Here is an 18,386-nt window from a genome sequence, read left to right as displayed (position 1 = left end):
TGTGAGTGTTGATTGGTTTCATGTGGCACACTGCTGCAGCTCTGCAGAAGGATGCCAAGGATCCTGTATCTTCCAAGATCTCCTTGAGTAAGGAGCCTGCTATGTGCAACAACATACCCTGTTATCTCTCCCCATCATCTGTATGAGAGCTCAGGGATGTTCTGGCCAAATAGCTGGAAGTATTTCACTCACAAAAGGCATTTATGCTATATTGCCTGAATGCATATGAGAGATATGAGGTGGAGGGTGTTTACTCTGCCTAATGCAGATATGGAATCCTCAGCAGATGAGACCTGAGCCTCGAGGTCCTTGGAGGTACTCATGCTTCAGATAGTTCCCTGATACTGCTCAGTTCATTGGTTTCCCAGCACAAAGGAATCAGCAGTTCATCCATATCATATACACTGGAAGCCTCCCTTGATCCCTGAGAAGTGGGCCAGTTGTGTCAGGTACCTGTGCCAATAACATTCTCCTTAGTTTGTAAACAATACAGAAAGCTACTCAAGTATAAATTTTGTCAGGTGATGACTCCTCTGCATGGGATTCTGACAAGGTGATTTACTACATGCATCCATCTAGTGAAGTCACTGTTTCTTACATGGGCTTGAAGCAGTCTTCATGTTTTCATGAAGTTCCAATAGTTTGGAATTGTTTTTCATTTTCAAGGTATCAGTTACAGTCAGTATGTTTACAAGTATGCCTATTATATTTTAGCATAAAATTATTAATTTGATTTATGCTTGCTTTTTGTCAGTGTAATGATTCATCTCCTCACTCTTCTTCCTTCAAAAGGCACTCTTATGGAAAAGGGATTGAAGGGATTGCATATGTACGATTTGGCATAATTGATGAAACTGAGAACAAAGTCTTTCTTCCAGGCCTGGAACAACAGCTGTCAGTAAGTACTACTAAAGTTCAATGGAATTATTCAGCTTTATCCCAAGTGAGCTGAGTATTGTCAGAAATCATTGAAATATACATCCCTGTAGTACTATAGTCGTGCAAAGAACATTTTTTTGAATTCTAATGGAAACAAATCAGCAAAGGCAGAGACTTTTTTTGCTTCTCTTATAGATTCAAAATGGAAAAGGAAGAATTACTTTAACTACACCACTTCTGGAAGAGAAATTAAAAAAGAGCATTTCCACTCTAGAAGGGTTTCATTTATATGTTGCCGTTACTACTGTAGAGACTGCAAGTGAGTAGATTATGCCTTTGCTAATACATTTTGTAATATTTACATTGAACTTTCTCTAGGATGATAATTAACGTAAGCAACTTTGGCCCATATTAAGCAACCCTGTGAAGATATCTAACACTTCCTAGGCCATATTAAGTGGCATCAGATGCCTGTATATAGGCAACTGAATTGCTGTTCCCCTTACGACCTTGTCTGAGTGTTTACCTCAGGAGTACTCTTTACATGCAGTTATGAGCTGAACATGGTACAATCTTAATTTGTTCCCCATCTACATGGGTTGTCAGTGGAAAGATTAGACGCGTACCACAGCCATAGTGTGATGCAGAGTCCTTATGATTCATACTAGTTCTCATTAAGCCTTGTCACACTTTTCATGCCTAGAGTTACAGTAAGTTATCTTAACAGTTATCCTGTTTTAACATTGATTGTTGACTATTTCAGCTGTTCCACTATAAAACTTCTATTGAAAATGCAATGCCTAGGAGACCATCTATCCCACACACCAGCTGGCTAGGAACTGACATCAAATCCTTACATATCTCTTCTATGGCCTACATATTATAGACCCAAAATGGTGGCAGGGCTAATTTAAATTCATGTATTCTATATTGAAGACTTAAAAGGTAAACTAGGCCAGAATATAGTACAGTACCAGCACATACGCCAGAATATAGTACAGTACCAGCTGTAGAGAACTTTACTGGCACATTTCCACCTTGTAGTGCTTAAAGCAGAAAATAAGAACTAAGGAAGTTATGTCTCTAAACACGCTTCATTTTAATCAAGCCAAGCTTTTAGAAGTAGTTGGAGGAAATGTAACAGAGCACTTCATGTCTCTCAGTTTCCAAGCTCTCAAGAGCACACAGTTGCTGGTGCCAAAAGGTTGGAGCACTGGACACAGAGATCTGCCATTGGGCTGGCCCATCGGTACTTGTGTTCCCAGTCCTCCTGTAGCCAACTCCCCTTCTCAGTACTGAAGCTCTTTAGGGAGGAATCATGTTACAGTTTTCTTTATATCCAGTGATTAAAGTGCAGTGAACATGGAAAACCATAGATGCTATAGTAATAGGTAAATAAGTAGTTATTACTCTCATGACAATGTGTACTCTTTGATATCAACAGGTGGAGAGATGAGGGAAGAAGAACTCAGCAATGTAAAGTTTGTGAAATCTCCTTATGTTGTTGACCTGTCTAACACCAAGAAGTACTTTGTGCCTGGAGCCTCCTTCTCTGTTGTGGTATGCAGTATTTAGCCACCTCTGCCTCCATAGAAATAGATTTATATTTGTTTGTAAAACACTTATCCAATGGGAATTTTGTAGAAGAGACCTTCAGTAACAGGCCCAACATGGAGCTTCTGTTGGTGTTTCTAGTTTGTCTTGAGCTTGAGCAAGGAAATCAAAGCCAGAAGATGCTGCTTCTGTTTTGGGAGTCATTTGTGCACTGTAGCATTACAAGGTTTTATAAAACCTGTAGCAGTCTATTCCTCACTTCTATATAGAAAGGTTAAAAGAATCACATTGTATCAGTTTAATCCTGTATCAAATTAAAATTATGAAAACCGAAATACAAAGTATTGACTTTTTTTTTCATTTCATTTAAGTTAGTGAGTTTTAAAAACTGAAATCTTCAGGTTTTCCTTCAAATTTCTTCTACAGGCTGTCAAGGTTAGAAATTTACCTAAAAAAAGGTGAAGAAGAATATCTCTGAGATCTGATGCAGGACAGAGATCTGGGGCAGTTGTTAATAATTATTTGCTGATTTTAATCTTAGCTGTAGTCCAAACTGAGTCAACTGCTATTGTTTTCTCTCAGAGCTGAAATCTATAAATGTTTCTGTGTACAGTTTTACATTTCTTTTTAATTTATAAAACTACTCGCTTCTTCTTTGTGGGCATTTTTTAAACCAAAAGTGTCTTTAAAGTGACAAAGATATATATTTTTTTCCAATAGGCCTCTGTCACTTTGGTTGATGGCTCTCCTGCTGCCTCTCTGCCTGTCACTGCTACTGTGTCCATACCTGGAAAGTCCTCCATGAAGAAGACTGCACTTTCTAATAATGATGGCCTCATCCCCCTCACATTTGACATCCCTGCAGATGCCCAGTCTCTTCAAATAATGGTAAGGAAAACCCAGACACTCGTGTTTAAAAGCATACTGTTAAGAAGATCACTTAAGAAAACTGCAGATGTCTGCAGAGCTGTTCTGTTTTCATTATCACAGAGAATGGAAGATTAATTCTTGTACCATATTCACAATTTTGTCAAGGTTGTATTAGATATCAGACAGACCAGGGTCCTGAGGGATATCTAGCTGAAATGAATGACAGACTCTTGTACATCAGAGCTTTGAGAGTGTGTATGGGTGGTGACCCTTTTTTGTATGGTTCCAACTTGCCTTTTCATGATATGGAAATGTGAATGGGTCTGTAGGGAGTATCGCCCTGAGAAGTGATAGCAAATGATGAAAAGAGGGCATATAAAATATCAGGTGCAATACAGACTGGATGCTCAGAGGGTTTGACTATGTGCACAATATAAAAACAGAAAAGAAAAAAAAAAAGCTATTGAATTACCACTGTGTGATTTTAAGCTATTTATTCTGATTCAGAAAAAGCAATACCTGAAAAATATCAATCACTAGTACAGCAAGAGACAAAATAAGGTCAGTAATGAAAAACATTGGTCTTTTGATCCTGTGTTCTGCTAACATGATCTCCATGGGGTCTCATCTCATTTCTCAGCATTTTCAGAATAACATGGCAAGATGTGAATTGAGTGGTACTGCACATGTCTCTTGAGGGACATTTAACTCATTCTGTCCTTTCCTCCCCTGACAGGTAAAGGCTGAAGAGGGAAAAGAAAGATTAGAATCACCTGAAACCAGTATCAGAGCTGAAAGATACCAATCTTCTACCCGCAACTATCTTAGCATCAGCATCTCACATACTGTCGTGGCACCTGGGGATACTTTACAAGTCACCTTAAATGCCATTCATCAGTCTGGCAGCGGAAAGATTGACTACTTCTATTATATGGTAAACAGAATAGTGGCATATCAGTAATATCTTCTAGAAACTATACTCTCCAGAACATCTAGCACAGGCAAAGTGATCAGCATCCCAGTACACCAAACCTACCAAGAGAGGTTGAGGGAAGTTGGCTTGTGCTGTTTGGGGAAGAGGCTGATTGAGTTACTACCTCAAATCATTTGAAGTGTGATTGCTGGCATAACAAACTTTCCTGGTGGTGCCACATAATGTTACCAGGGACAAAGTTTATGCATTGTAGCTTGAAAGAAGTTTACCTCACTGTGAGCAGATCATTTATAGAAATTAAGTTTCTACCCCTAGAAACAGAAAACCCAGTTGCATTCTAGGGGATCTTGAATATCTCTGAAAATGTCTTTTGAGGATATCTATTACGTATTACATGAATAGTACATGATTCTGAAATTACCACGGATTCATGTTATTTGCAGTTGATGTCAGTTAACAAGCAGGCATCAGTTATATCCAAAAAATGATGAAGGGACACTGAAGGCATTGACCATTATGGTCCTAAATAACTTCTTGAAACTGGAACAAAAGGTCAGTTCTGTAGATGGAAAAGCCAGGAAACAATAATGCTCAGCCAGGACCAGGCTTACAAAGTATTTGTTCTGCTTAAAGAGACAAATGAATTCACAGATACATTCCAGGAGCAAATCTGTTGCATGTGAAATGTGTTTAATTTCCTTTCTTCTCCTCATAATTTCCCTTGGCAGCTTAAATTTCCCAGGCTGATAAACACCACAGCAAATGTTTCCATTTATTTTTAATAGGACCTGTATATATTGGAATAATTGTATCCCAAGGAGTTAAATTCGAGGTTAGAGAGATTGTTTTAATCACGGGGCTGAGCACAGTGTTGACATTGCTGCTGATGATCTCTTGGAAGAAGTAGAGCTGTGCACGCAGGGGCATTGCCAGAGCTCAGCAATGAGACTCTTTCTCAAACTTTGGTCCTTAAATGAAGACTGTGAGGATTTCAGACAAGGTTATAACATAGCTTTGCTTCTTTCTCAGGCCCACTCCTTGTGCATTTAGGAAAGCTGAGTGTGTTTTATTTGCTGACTACTCATGAAAATAGGAAGCAAATAGTTAAATAGTGCAAGATATGCAAAAATAATTTAAGGGCCAGTCTATGATACTTTACACTGAATAATATTTGGGTGGTGAAACCTCCCATTCCAATCCCTCCACATCATTTGAAATACTCACTACAGATGGTAGATTAAATACAGCTGATATCCTCGTGAGGGTGATGACCTGTTATTGCAGAACACAGAAGTGAAACTGCCATGTCTGAGCAGTTTTCAAGCAGCAAGGCCAAGTGGAGGGAGGTAGACTTACATTCAGACTTGGGGCACAGTGCAGCAGACTTCTCTCCTAGATGCTCTTTTGTGGTCTCCTCCAGGGTACTGCTGGGGAATTAAAACTGTTAGGTGCCATTACAGAATAAAGTTCAAACAGATACGGTCTCAGAAAATTATATATATGCAGATACATAGTATAATATACATAATATACACAATGCGTCTAATAGATATAACAGATAATGCATATAGATGATAAAATTACACAATGTACTGTGTGTCGTGTGTTCATTACTCTTGATCTCTCTTATGTTTGTTTCTATAGGTTTTAGCAAAGGGACAAGCTGAGCTGTTGGGAAGGGTGTCTTCCTCAAACAAAGTAATAAACCTCAAAATCACTGAGAAGATGGTGCCTGCTTTTCGCTTCTTAGCTTACTACTTCATTGCCAACCAGGGCCATCAAGATATTGTTGCTGATTCTGTATGGGTAGATGTTATGGATGTCTGTGAAGGAAAGGTAAATTCAGAGCAAGTAGCTTCTGGTTTTGTATTACAAAATAATAATAAATATAAAATATTATCAGCAGAGAGTGCAGACCTGGGGTTGAAATGTGAGAGGTATGGTGGACATTTTGTTCCTTATTTTAAAAGAGAATCATCACAATTCTTGCTAAAAGGTGCAGCTAGTAGAGATTCCCAGGAATGAAGTCACAGATAGTCCTTTTCTATAGGACAGGTTATACCCTGAAGAGATGAAAAGAGCCCAGAGAGATTGCAGATGCCCCATCTTGAGGCATTCAAGATCAGGCCAGATGTGGCTCTGGGCAGCCTAGTCTAGTGGTTGGTGACCTTGTCCATAGCAGGAGGGCTGTAACTGGGTGATATTTGAGGTTCTTTTGAACCCGGGCCATTTTATGACTCTATGAACATTTTTCACAATAGCATGATACACAATTACTGAAGTGTCAGCCATTCAAAATAACTTTTGTTTCCACTGGAAAATAACAAAAAAGGGACAAAGCCCCTACGTATACTTTTTATTCACATTGGTGCTTATGTCCCATAGTAAGATAACATCCAGATACATCTTTAAACTTTCCTCTTAGTGCCCTTGTGAGGGTTATCTGCCAACAGGTAGAATTCGAAGCAGAAACACCGCCAAGCAGAATATCCCCCAGCCTCATGCTGCGGACAGACACAGGTGACAGTACTGTCTGCCCAAAGAGTGTCTGCGTTTTATTAACAAATGTGACATTTTCGTTTCAATATTTTCTGTTTAGATTAAAGTGAGAACAGAACATGAGATATACGAACCAACCAACAACATCAAATTACAGATTGAAACGGACCATGCGGGAACTGTTGCCTTAGCTGCAGTTGATAAAGCAGTGTTTATTCTGAACAAGAAAAATAAACTCACATCCAAAAAGGTAAGATAACTTTAGGAAGAAAATGTCACACTTGCTAGCCAGGAAATTTTTTTCCATTACTGATGAGAGGATGAAAATGAGATTAATGGCTATTAAATGCTTAATCCAAACGTTGCTAAACTTGAAAATGTTTTTGCTCCTGCAACTTAAGATACATTCAAATGAGAAGTTTGGGAATTCCCAGGTTACAGCAGATATTTTTGTAAATTAAAAAATAAAAAAAAGAGCATTAATTGAAATTATTCTACAACCAAAACATCCCTCAGCTTTAGTCTCAGTTTCCAAGTATAGTTTACACTAAGTTTCTGCAAGTTAAAGGAAATGAGAATTTTATTATAATAGTAATAATAAACTTGCAAGTATGTACAATCCATCTATGGTATTTTATTTGGCAGGTATTTAAGGCAATGAATTCATACGATCTTGGATGTTCTGCAGGCGGTGGTGCAGATAGTGCTCAAGTTTTTACTGATGTTGGTCTTGCCTTTTTATCAGACACAATTAAATCCAATGTTCGGGAAGGTAAGTGAAACCTGTCCTTTACCTTAGATGTTTGTACAAATCAATCTACACTTGGTTGATTGCTTAAAAATTAGAAACATTTTATGATGCTGTTGTAAGAGCTGATGTCCCTGTGGATTTTTATTTTCCTGCTCTTCTGCTCGGTGCTGACAGCTTAGGCAGCCCAAATGTTGGCTGCTGGTCACTTAGAGCAGGGCAACAGTTGGCCAGGACTGAAAGAAATGGGTCTTCTGTAAATGAGATGTGTCCTAATATAGGTCTTCCATGACTGACATGAATTGTCTGACTGTTGTTGTCATCTCAAAACCGAACTCTCCTATTCTGCCTTCCCAGGGTATACCTGCCTCCAGGCTACCAGAAGGGAGAAGAGATCTTTGGATTTCCGGAAGAAAATGTTAGGAATTGGTATGTCCACTCACTTGGGTGACATGAGAGGACTAGTAGGGATAGATGATATCAAGGTGATATTTCCTTTCAAGAAGTCACCAGAACTTTTGATAACAGTGACTTTCTTCAAGAACAAGGATATAGCCATGAATGTTCATACCATGATATCTAATTCCAGTGTGCCACATTCTCAATCCAAAGAAAAGGTTATACTGGAACATTTAAGATGTAATAGGTTCTATGCTTTGCTCCTCTGTGGACTGATGGAGCACAGGTCTCTTTTTATAGGTAGACTGTTTCAGTGTTAATTAATCTTTACTGCAAATAACAACAGGAATGAACACAGTGAACACCTTTATGCCTCCTGCTGCTTCTACACCTCTAATTCTGGCCCTTAATTATGTTGCAGCTAGCAAATATCAAGATGCTGATCTACGCAAATGCTGTCAAGATGGAATGAAAATAAATCCCATGAGGTTCTCTTGTTCAAAAAGGTTAATGAGAGTAACTGGCTCTCCCAAATGCAAAGAAGCTTTCAAGACCTGTTGTGAAAGTGCCATAGCCCTCAGGAAGGAGGAGGCAGCGAAGACGAGAACTGCAGTGAGCTTGGCGCGAAGTAAAAAATGATATGCTACTGTCTAAAGAAAGCTATCCTTCACAGAGGGGCAAAGGAAAGCTAAGGGTTGTTTAATCACTCATGGCTTTTTCATTAGTGGTGCTATCACTGTAACTCCCAAGTAACTCTAAAAAGCTGTTTTCAGCCAGGGACAGTTTTGTTTCTGTCCTTCTCCCTTTCTTCTCCCCAGTCTCTCTCTTTCTGATCAAACAGAACGTCACCAAAAAATCCCCTTCACATTGAAAATGATCATATTTAGAGTCTTTGCCACTCATTACTTAAGGGGAATTTTTTTCTTGTTTGGCACCATACAATTGTTGGACATGGAATGAAAAAATTGACTTTTCTCAATGACAAAAATCTTTGGTCATTGCTTCTCTCTCTATCTCTCTCTCTTTCCCTCTATTTTAATGCATACAATGAAATCCACATGAACTGTTTAGACTGCTTTTGTCAAAGTGCTGCCTTCTCTTTGACAAAAGCTCTGCAAGGCATTTTATGGTCAGCAACAGAAGTCCTCAGAAGAGAAATCTCACTTTTGTTTTATAGATTTTGATCAGGAAGAAGAAATATTTGAGGAAATGACTCTCAATTTGCGCAGTTATTTTCCTGAAAGCTGGTGGTGGCAATTCAAAGAAGTGAAAAATCCTGGAAACCATAGGTAATGTAATTATCTAACTAAATGAATGCATCCAAGTTTGAACAGCTTTATATATTTTCTAGTGCTGAGGATTTCAGAATAATTCCAAGTATTTTGTCTCCAGAACAAAATTTTTTACCTTATAATACTCAAATTACTCAAATAACAACATTTACGCATCATACATCCATTCTAACACATTTTATTTTGTGTTTCTTAGTGTAACCAACATTGCTCCAGACTCTATAACTACCTGGGAAGTTCAGGCGATAAGCATATCTCCCCAAAAAGGTGAAAAATATTGTTATTATGTTGGGTTGGTTTTGTGAGGATGAATAGAGAATGTGTGTTTCTTATGTCAGAGATGCAACGTCAACCAACATTGCTCCAGACTCTATAACTACCTGGGAAGTTCAGGCGATAAGCATATCTCCCCAAAAAGGTGAAAAATATTGTTATTATGTTGGGTTTGTTTTGTGAGGATGAATAGAGAATGTGTGTTTCTTATGTCAGAGATGCAACGTCAATTTGACAGAGTGAGATAATCTGTACTGGAAAACAACCAAGTGTTTGTACCATGATATTTAGTTTCTTTTGTGCTATATTAAAGCTTAACTGGAGGTTAGAGGTAAATACATATTTTTGAAAACAAGGTGAAGGGGACTATGAAGGGTGGTCTGAACAATCAAAACAGCCTTCTTTTCTTTCAAATCTCAAAACAGTCTCATTTGTCTTTCCCATGGCTACAAAGGCACAAGAAATGTAGTGACAATAATACTACTTTATATCTTAATATTTCTGGGAGTGAGCACTGACCAACTGCACCCAGGGGATGGTCGTGGTGCTTATTTACAAAAGTCTGGGAAATATCATTATGTTTTAAACATGGCCTCTGCAGGAAAGCTGGGCCACATTTAAATTACAAAATCTACAAATATTTTTTTCCAAATTTTGCCTATCAAAAGCCATGGCTGTTATTCCAGGCACATAATTTTTATCAACTGATCTTAGGTTTGTAATAACTCTGTTTTTTACTTATCCCAGGATTTTGCGTAGCTGAGCCCCACACCTTTGATGTTTTCAAAGACTTTTTTGTGTCCTTGAGATTACCATACTCAGTTAAACGACATGAACAACTGGAAATAAAAGCAGTGATTTACAACTATCTGCCCAATGATCTCCAGGTAATATTACCACAGGCTCTCTGGGTAACCCATGCCAGTGTTGATACTTCTTGATGAAATAGTTTTCCCATTTTACAGGTGTAGCATTATGGTGATTTCACACTGAAGGCCAAGTAAACTTTACCACACCACTCCCTCACTCCTCCTCAAAGGAAAGGAGTAAGAAAATGTGATAGAAAGGGGATCCAGAATTACAGCAAGGATGAGGAGATTATTTGCCATCATGTACAGAATCAACTCAGTGTTGGGAAATTAATATAATTTTTTGCCCATTGCTAACAAGTTGGAGCAATGGGAACTAAGAGCAAATTATACCTTCTCTACTATCCACCCTCTTCTATCTTCTTTCTCCAAGTGACACAGAGGAATGGGGGTTGCAGTCAGTCTAAAACACTTTATCTCTGCTGCTCCTTCATGGTCACTCTGCTGCTGTGCCAGGGTGAGGTCCCTCCCATAGGATACCATCCTTCCTAAACTGATCCCTTCTTTAAATAAATTCTCCCAGAGCATAGCTATCATGGCTCATGGGTCAGTTCTGAAAGTGGCAGTCCCTTTGGATCTGGCTCTGATCTGACATAAGGCAGTGATGAACTGTGCTCACAGAGGCCACCCCACAGCCACACTGCTACTTAAACCTTGCTATATAAGCCAATACACGCAAAGGAAATTCAGGAGAGCTAAATGAAAAATCCTTTTTGTCTTTCAGATTACATGTATTGCTCTTTCCTTTTTAAACAAAAGTCTCCTTTTAGACCTGTTTCTCACTTCCCATTCTCAGTTCAGCATTGGTGGAGCTGGACTGTTTTCCTTTGCAGTGATGCTTTAGCACTGATGGTGGACATTGCCTTGTTCCCATAGGTCACAGTGAAAATGGATGCAGTGAAGGGGCTGTGCACTGCAGAAGCAACAGGGAAGGCAGTGCAGCTGAAACTGGAGGCTAAGGGGAACTCAGCAACACCAGCCTATTTCTCAGTTGTTCCTCTGATTGTGGGAGAAATTCCAATTACCATTTCTGCCTTGGACTCAAATACTGGGCATAGTGATAGTATTAGAAAGAACCTCAAGGTTGTGGTAAGTATAACTAGTTGACAGTGGGCATTTCATTAATATGTTTTTCTCCATATCAACATCTTTCAGTGCACATCTCTTAATCTTTAAATTTCACCTGCTTCATCAATATGCATAAAACACCCTTTTCTCTCATGAAGTCAAGATTGAATATATTCATCCAGTGTTTTGAGAAGGAAGTAGCCTTTCCTAAACATGAAGTTAGGTTTATTATTTTATATCTAATTAATGGATCTCTAAGAGTAACGATTACAAAGGTAAAACAAACACTTGCAAACAAAGATATTGTGTTGATTAGTTAGCCTTTCTTTTTAAAAATGGTGAAGAGAAATACCATTTTAGACAAAAATGGATTTTGAAATGTCAACAATGACCTGCACAGACTCACTAAAGCATCCAAATAGCCCACTGAGAGAGATGAAACTTTGCATCATTAATGTCAACACTGCAGACTTGTAGATAAAGACGATGAATGGGATGATGCAAATGTACTGTTGTTACAGACCATAACTTTTCTAGAGACTGACAGTCTCAGACTTCAATGTTACACCAAAGTGTTAAAATTGTCTGTAGAAAATAGCTTTATAAAAGACAGGCTTTTGAAAGAGGGACGTGTGGAAATCAGAAGGGAGAAACCTTTGAGTTTTACCAGCATGAGGAACTCAGAAATCGGTGGGTTTCATAGGAAACAGGCTTATGAAAGTGAGTCCACTTGTGAATTTACCTGCACAGCTCACAAAGCTGAGAACAAACTTTGAAGTTTCCTTTTTTCCAGGTTTCAGTTAAAATAATTTCTTCTAAGGAAATGTGTCAGTTATAATAAAATTCAGTAAAAAATAATAAGTTTTTCAATTGGGACACTTTAGTTCTGGTTTCAAGTTTCATTTTCACCTGGAAATAAATTTCACTCCAAAATAACCTATTTCTGCCATCTGCTGGTCTGAGACAGATGTGAAGATCATGGATTTCTTGCAACTTGATTTCAGGTGTGAAATTGCAAAAGTTTTTACTTTTCTTTCTTTAATTGTACAGGCTGAAGGTGTTTTACAAAGAGAAGAACAGACAATTTGCATTAACAGCAACTGTAAGTTATACTTAAGGGTTAGACATAGATGGAATCTTGAGTAGGCATAGGGATTGTGAAGCCTGCTGTTAATACAGTGAAATACTTCTTAAGTTTAAAAAATACTTCATCCAAAACACAGCAGAAAGACTCGGGAAAAACTAATTTATGTATAGATGTTCATAACTGATTTGTGTTATGCTTGTGTTTAATGGTAGCATTATTATTAAGTAGGTTTCTACTTTATTAATNAAAAAAAAAAAAAAAAAAAATTATTGACCAAAAATTAAATTTAAGAATTATAGATATCTTTCTTCATATGTTTCCATTTAACATTTCTAATAGCATTTCTGTTGTAATTTTCATCAACTGTGAGACATTTAATGAGAAGTGTGATCTAAAATTGCACTATAATTTTATGCTTAAAGAGTTTGGATGTTGAACTTTATTTATTTACAGTGAGATCCCATACATTGGACCTCAGCAGACCATCTGATATGATACCAGGCTCTGAGAGTCACATGTTTGTTAGCCTGAAAGGTAAATATTTTCCATCAATACTTTTTCTGGAGGTGAGAATAGACATGCCCCTTTTGCTGTTAATTTCTGAGCACCAAATCTCCATTCATTCCTAGATTTTCTGCCATAATTCAAATGCATGGGTCTTGCATGCCCAGGTTGTAAAAGCAAGGAGCCGCAAGATTCATCCAGCAGCTTACCTCTTTCGGATTGCCCCTTCTCATTTGTATTGGATAGATTAGTTCTGTCTCACTATTTCCAGACCAAAGGCACTAAAGTCAAAGAACAGAAGAGCTGCCCATCAGCAGTAATCCCACAATGCATGTAGCCCTGTAGAAATTTGCTTTAATGTTTGGGAATAAGTATACCATACTCTAATTCATAAGTTCTAGAAATATCTGTTTTTCTAAAGAGAAGATATGTATAACCTTTCATTAATTTAATCAGATAATATTTACACACTTATGCTCATGCATACGGACTTTAAAAACATGCAGTAGCAAACACTCATCAAAGTTAAAAGCAAGTTATCCCAGGAACTGTACAATAATGCATCCTTGATGCAAAGGCTATTTGCTTGCATTTCAAATCCCTGTTCTAAAATGCTGAGATGCCTAAAATCATCAAAGGAGAAAATGGTAAATGTAAAGGTAAAAAATGCCAAACTAGTTTGACATTATTAAAGAGTGATTATTTTCCTACCCTCCACCCACACTGTGAGAGGATCAGTTTTGATTTGACAAGACCTTTCCAGTGAGAACCTGAGTCACCAGACTTTGCTCCTCTCTTTGCCTCCTCACATTCAACAGCCTCAGGACTCTTTATTCCATGTTACCTTACTGTCCCAGCATTCTTCCTCCACCTTCTCCAGGACCTGGCAACTCACCCTTGCACTTCTTCACCCTTATTAAGTCACAAATAGGTGAAAATGGCTTAACAGTGAGAAGTATCAAGCAACTGTACAATCAAGGCATGCTGGAGTTTCAACATGTTGTTAATATCAACTTTATTAATGTTACACCAGTAAGTTTGAAATGCTATATGTCTTACAGATTATGTCTTTTACAACAGGAAATCCTATGGGTGATTCTGTTGAAAACTGTCTTAGTCTCAATGGAACTGAGAAACTTATTCGAGTGCCCACAGGCTGTGCAGAGCAAACAATGGTGAAAATGGCTCCCACAGTCTATGCTATTGAGTATATGGATGCCAGTGAGCAGTGGAAGAACTTTAATCCTGAACGAAAGGATGAAGCCATTAAGTTGATTGAAAAAGGTACACAAAAAAAAGGGGGAAAAAAAACAACAAAACAACACAGAGACCAACAAAACTGGCTTTGTTATCTCCTCACATTGTACACTAACTATTGCAACTTGCTGAAGGAGTGAGCATTTTCTTAATACAGTCAAGCAGAAATGCCATTGTCAGCCTGCAGACATATGTGAGAAACAGAATTGGTGAGGAGGATTTAGGTGGTTAACTGCTTGTGTCTGACATTGCAGAGTACTGACATTCACAGCCCATCCTCTCCCTTGCCTAATTTAGAAGCAGAAAGTGAAATTTAAGTTGGTCGATGTCAACTCAGAACTAATAGACAGCAAAGGGCAGTTGTAGAGTGTGAATCATTTCAGACTAATGCAGATGTGATATAAATATGATACCGATGTTGTCAAGATAATAGCAGCCAAGATCAGAAACCAGAACTCATGATTTTTATAACATAATCTGACATGGGTAGATAATATGTTGTATATTTTTTGTTTGCGCACTGTGAAGTCAACAGCTTGAGAAGTTTTCAATAACGGGGATTAAGTTTCCCAACATTCACCATGGAGAAAATGCCTTGTTAACTATGTGTGTGTCGATGCATACCTACAGTTTTCAGGTTGTACTCATGGCTCTATTAAATCAAACAGGACAAAGTACCTTGAAAGCCTTGCCTTTTTTTACCTTGTCAAAGGTCTACTGACCCAGACATTTCATACTTGATGAACACCCCCATGTACCCGATCCACTAATCAATGGTGAACACGTCCATGTTAATAAACATGGTATATGAAAATTATCAAGAAATATGTATATCTTCTAAGCAGTTCTGTGCTGTCTGTTTCATACAGGTTATACAAGACTGCTTGAATTTCAGAAGGATGATGGTTCCTATGGAGCCTTTAAATCAACACCCAGTAGTGTTTGGTAAATGTATTTTTCACAACCAGCTTTGGTTCTTTTTTTTTCCTCCTAAAATGCCCCTATTACTGTTTGATGCAAGATTTTTTTTTATTTTTGGGGGGTGAGGGGGAGGGGAGCAACGGAGGTGGGAATGATTTTCAGAATTTAGTGAGCATAGTATTGCCTGTGTACTTCTGTCATAGAAAGCCACCCTTCTAAGACTGTTCATCTTTAGCCCTTTATGAAAGAGTTACACAGAGCCCCTGGTTATGTTGCATTTGCCACAGAGTGTTCATATTGTCACTGCAATTCTAACGTTGCACAAGAAATCTCCAGCTTCCAGTGAGCACACTGTGTTCAAAATTATTCTATGTGGAGACTGAGTATGCTTGACTTCCATTTAATATATTCTTCAATAAATGCTTGACTTCCATTTAATATATTCTTCAGTAAATATAAATCAGCACAAGTCTTAAATATTTTCTTTTGTGCAGGTTAACGGCATTCATTGTTAAAGTACTCACAAGGTGCAAAGAATACATCAGTGTGGAAGACAGTCACATACTCAACTCAATTTTCTACTTGCTTAGTCAACAGCAGGCAGATGGTTCATTCTATGACCATCATCCAGTACTGGACAGAGAAATGCAGGTGAGTCATTAGTAATAAGAAGAATCAACTCCACCTTTAAGGCTGGTAAGGAAAAGGAATATCCTGAATTGCTGAATACAAAGAATTTATTATCATTATTATTATTTAAAGAAATCTTTAATATAAGTACAAAATCTTTAATATAAAATGAATCTGCTAATAGATCCCTCAAGAGAAACATGACTAGAATGTCACCACCTTTATCTTTTGATCCCATCTTGAGTGATTTTGCAGTTTACCTGTACTTCAAGAGGAATTAGAGAATCATCTCTGAGATCTTTGTGTTTGGTAAAAATTCATGCTTTTTATTTGCATAGTAGATTGAATACTAACTTATATTTTGTAGAATCATAGAATCACAAAATATTTAAGGTTGGAAAAGACCACTAATATCATCTAGTCCAAGTATCAACCTACCACCATGCTCACTAAGCCATGTGTCTCACTGTGAGATCTACATGTTTCTGGAAAACCTCCAAGGACAGTGACTGCACCACCACCCTGGGCAGCCTGTTTCAATACTTTACCACTCTTTCTGAGATGAAATTTTTCCTAATATCCAACCTCAAAGGGGTCTACAGAGTTCTTCTAGTCCAAATCCACCAGAACAGGCCTCATTAGATCAGGTTGCTTAAGGACATGCCTTGCTAAGTCCTGAGCACCTCCAAAGATGGAGACCCCACAGCCTCCCTGGGTGTTTCAGTATTTAAACACTGCTTTGAAAAAGAAGAATTATAATATTTAATAAGAATTTTCAAGAACGCATGTTAGCCTATAGATCTTCTGTAAGTATCCAGAAACACAAAATTGTTACTCTCTTGCATGTAGGGCATAAAAATACCTCTTCCAAAACCATTGAAAATGCAGTTTATTTGCACGGGCCTTATGAGGGAAAACAACAATTTTGTTAATACTTTTTAAAAACACTTGTGTAGCTGTTACCCTCAAAGCCGGTATAAAAACAGCTGAGAAACTGGCCAACGAGCTTTTAACCTGTGTCTATATTGAGATACTTATCTTGTTTGATATTTACTTCAGAAACTGCTCATAATTGTGCAGAGACTTAAAATCTCTCTATGCAGACAATCTCTGCTTCTCTAAGCATTTGAGGCTGAGTGAAAGAGAAGGGTCATAATAATCCAATTGTCAAAGAAGGGCATGAGCAAAAGAATGAGAAAGAACAGGAATGAATGTGCACATCTTCAGGGAGCAAGAAAGCTGGAGAAAACACTGTGTTTAGCTAATGAGCTGGTAATGTTTTATATACCCTTTGTAAGCAAAAAGCTCAGGGTTTTAAAGAACTCTTGTGGTTATAAGCAGTAGGTGAGAAAGCAAAACAGTTTTAGGGAAGTGAAGGCAGGACTGCTCCAATCAAAAACTGGACATTTTTAAAAAGTGAGTTAATTAAATATTTTTTAGCAGATAAAGGATGTGGGGTTCCCAGTCTCTTAATGTTGCCTAATTAAAGTTACCATAGAAGAAAGATATGCTTTTGCTAGTCGAGAGTTATTGAACAAAGTTAAAGAAATTACATGTTTTGTTGTTTAATGATTTCACAGGAGGGTCCTTATCTTTGTGGAAAGTAATTTCCTAAGTTTAATTATAAGCAAGTATATGTGGTTTTACATTTTCATGTTTCATCTTCCAGGGTGGCATTGGGTCAGCAGGAGAAAATTTGGCATTGACAGCCTTTGTAACTATAGCATTGCAGCAGACTCTACAGGTTTACAAAGAATCACCTGATGTGGTAAGATGCCTGACTTTTTGTCTTTAAGCCTAAAGGCTATTACACAGTGGCATGTTCACCCCACTGCCTTAAAGTACTATGGATGAGATGGTAATATTCTGTTTACCAAGTCTGTGATGGATAAGAAAAGATGCAACAAGCTAATGTACAGCAAAGTATTTTGAACTACACAACCCATCACTGATGTCTTTAATCACAAAACAACAGTTATTAAAAATGTGTAAAAAATAACTACACAGGAGTATTCTGAGTACTTACACCAGCAGTAACAGTAGGTGTGGATGATATTTTCGGATGAATCAATTCTGTTTTCACAGGCACAAGCTGTTAGAAGATCAGTGGTTTACATGAATAATGAACTTCCTAGAAATACTGACTGCTATTCTACAGTTGTTGCTGCTTATGCTTTGACGCTTGTTCAGCCCGATAGTTCTCAGTCCCTGAGTGCAAGAGAACAATTAAGGAGCTGTTCTGTTTTTGATGCAGGTACTAGTAACTATTCTTAAAAACTCAACTTGTAATTATAGTGCTTTGAGCACTCTGATATGCTAATAAAGCAAATTCTGATAGATGGAGGGCATGTAATTTTTATAAAAGTGTGATCATATATGTGCAGCGTAATTGATTAAATTAGACAATTATATTTGAATACTAAAATTCTCTGTAATTTGTGTAATTGGTATCAATATAAGTTAACAGTTTAGAATTGGGAATTTCACAATGTGGTCCTATCTGTTACTGGAGATGGAACAAAGTCCTGGGATACAGAGATCTATATTTTCTTCTTCTCTTGCTGTTTCCAAAGTTTTCACACCCCAAAATGGCATCCAAAAA

At 37.7% G+C, this 18,386-nt stretch overlaps 1 protein-coding gene across 3 annotated transcripts in view; it reads left to right on the top strand.

Moving 5' to 3' along the window:
* Positions 1 to 18,386, top strand: part of LOC107308202 (complement C4-like) — a 45,583-nt gene that overhangs the window by 15,231 nt on the left and 11,966 nt on the right. For all 3 annotated transcript variants that reach the window (XM_015851903.2, XM_015851902.2, XM_032442116.1), the window contains 21 exons: positions 793 to 898; positions 1,075 to 1,198; positions 2,324 to 2,439; positions 3,154 to 3,321; positions 4,040 to 4,237; positions 5,882 to 6,073; positions 6,837 to 6,986; positions 7,382 to 7,508; positions 7,842 to 7,913; positions 8,305 to 8,511; positions 9,061 to 9,172; positions 9,372 to 9,442; positions 10,196 to 10,335; positions 11,194 to 11,406; positions 12,436 to 12,487; positions 12,926 to 13,006; positions 14,057 to 14,260; positions 15,103 to 15,178; positions 15,649 to 15,805; positions 17,454 to 17,552; positions 17,870 to 18,038. In XM_015851903.2, coding sequence (XP_015707389.1) covers positions 793 to 898; positions 1,075 to 1,198; positions 2,324 to 2,439; positions 3,154 to 3,321; positions 4,040 to 4,237; positions 5,882 to 6,073; positions 6,837 to 6,986; positions 7,382 to 7,508; positions 7,842 to 7,913; positions 8,305 to 8,511; positions 9,061 to 9,172; positions 9,372 to 9,442; positions 10,196 to 10,335; positions 11,194 to 11,406; positions 12,436 to 12,487; positions 12,926 to 13,006; positions 14,057 to 14,260; positions 15,103 to 15,178; positions 15,649 to 15,805; positions 17,454 to 17,552; positions 17,870 to 18,038 — 2,834 coding nt within the window. The remainder of the gene's footprint in view (positions 1 to 792; positions 899 to 1,074; positions 1,199 to 2,323; positions 2,440 to 3,153; positions 3,322 to 4,039; positions 4,238 to 5,881; positions 6,074 to 6,836; positions 6,987 to 7,381; positions 7,509 to 7,841; positions 7,914 to 8,304; positions 8,512 to 9,060; positions 9,173 to 9,371; positions 9,443 to 10,195; positions 10,336 to 11,193; positions 11,407 to 12,435; positions 12,488 to 12,925; positions 13,007 to 14,056; positions 14,261 to 15,102; positions 15,179 to 15,648; positions 15,806 to 17,453; positions 17,553 to 17,869; positions 18,039 to 18,386) is intronic.

Source organism: Coturnix japonica, chromosome 1, assembly GCF_001577835.2.
Source record: "Coturnix japonica isolate 7356 chromosome 1, Coturnix japonica 2.1, whole genome shotgun sequence".
Classification (NCBI taxonomy): Eukaryota; Metazoa; Chordata; class Aves; order Galliformes; family Phasianidae; genus Coturnix; species Coturnix japonica.
Note: the sequence above shows the minus strand (reverse complement) of the source record. Positions and strands in the feature narration are given on the sequence as shown.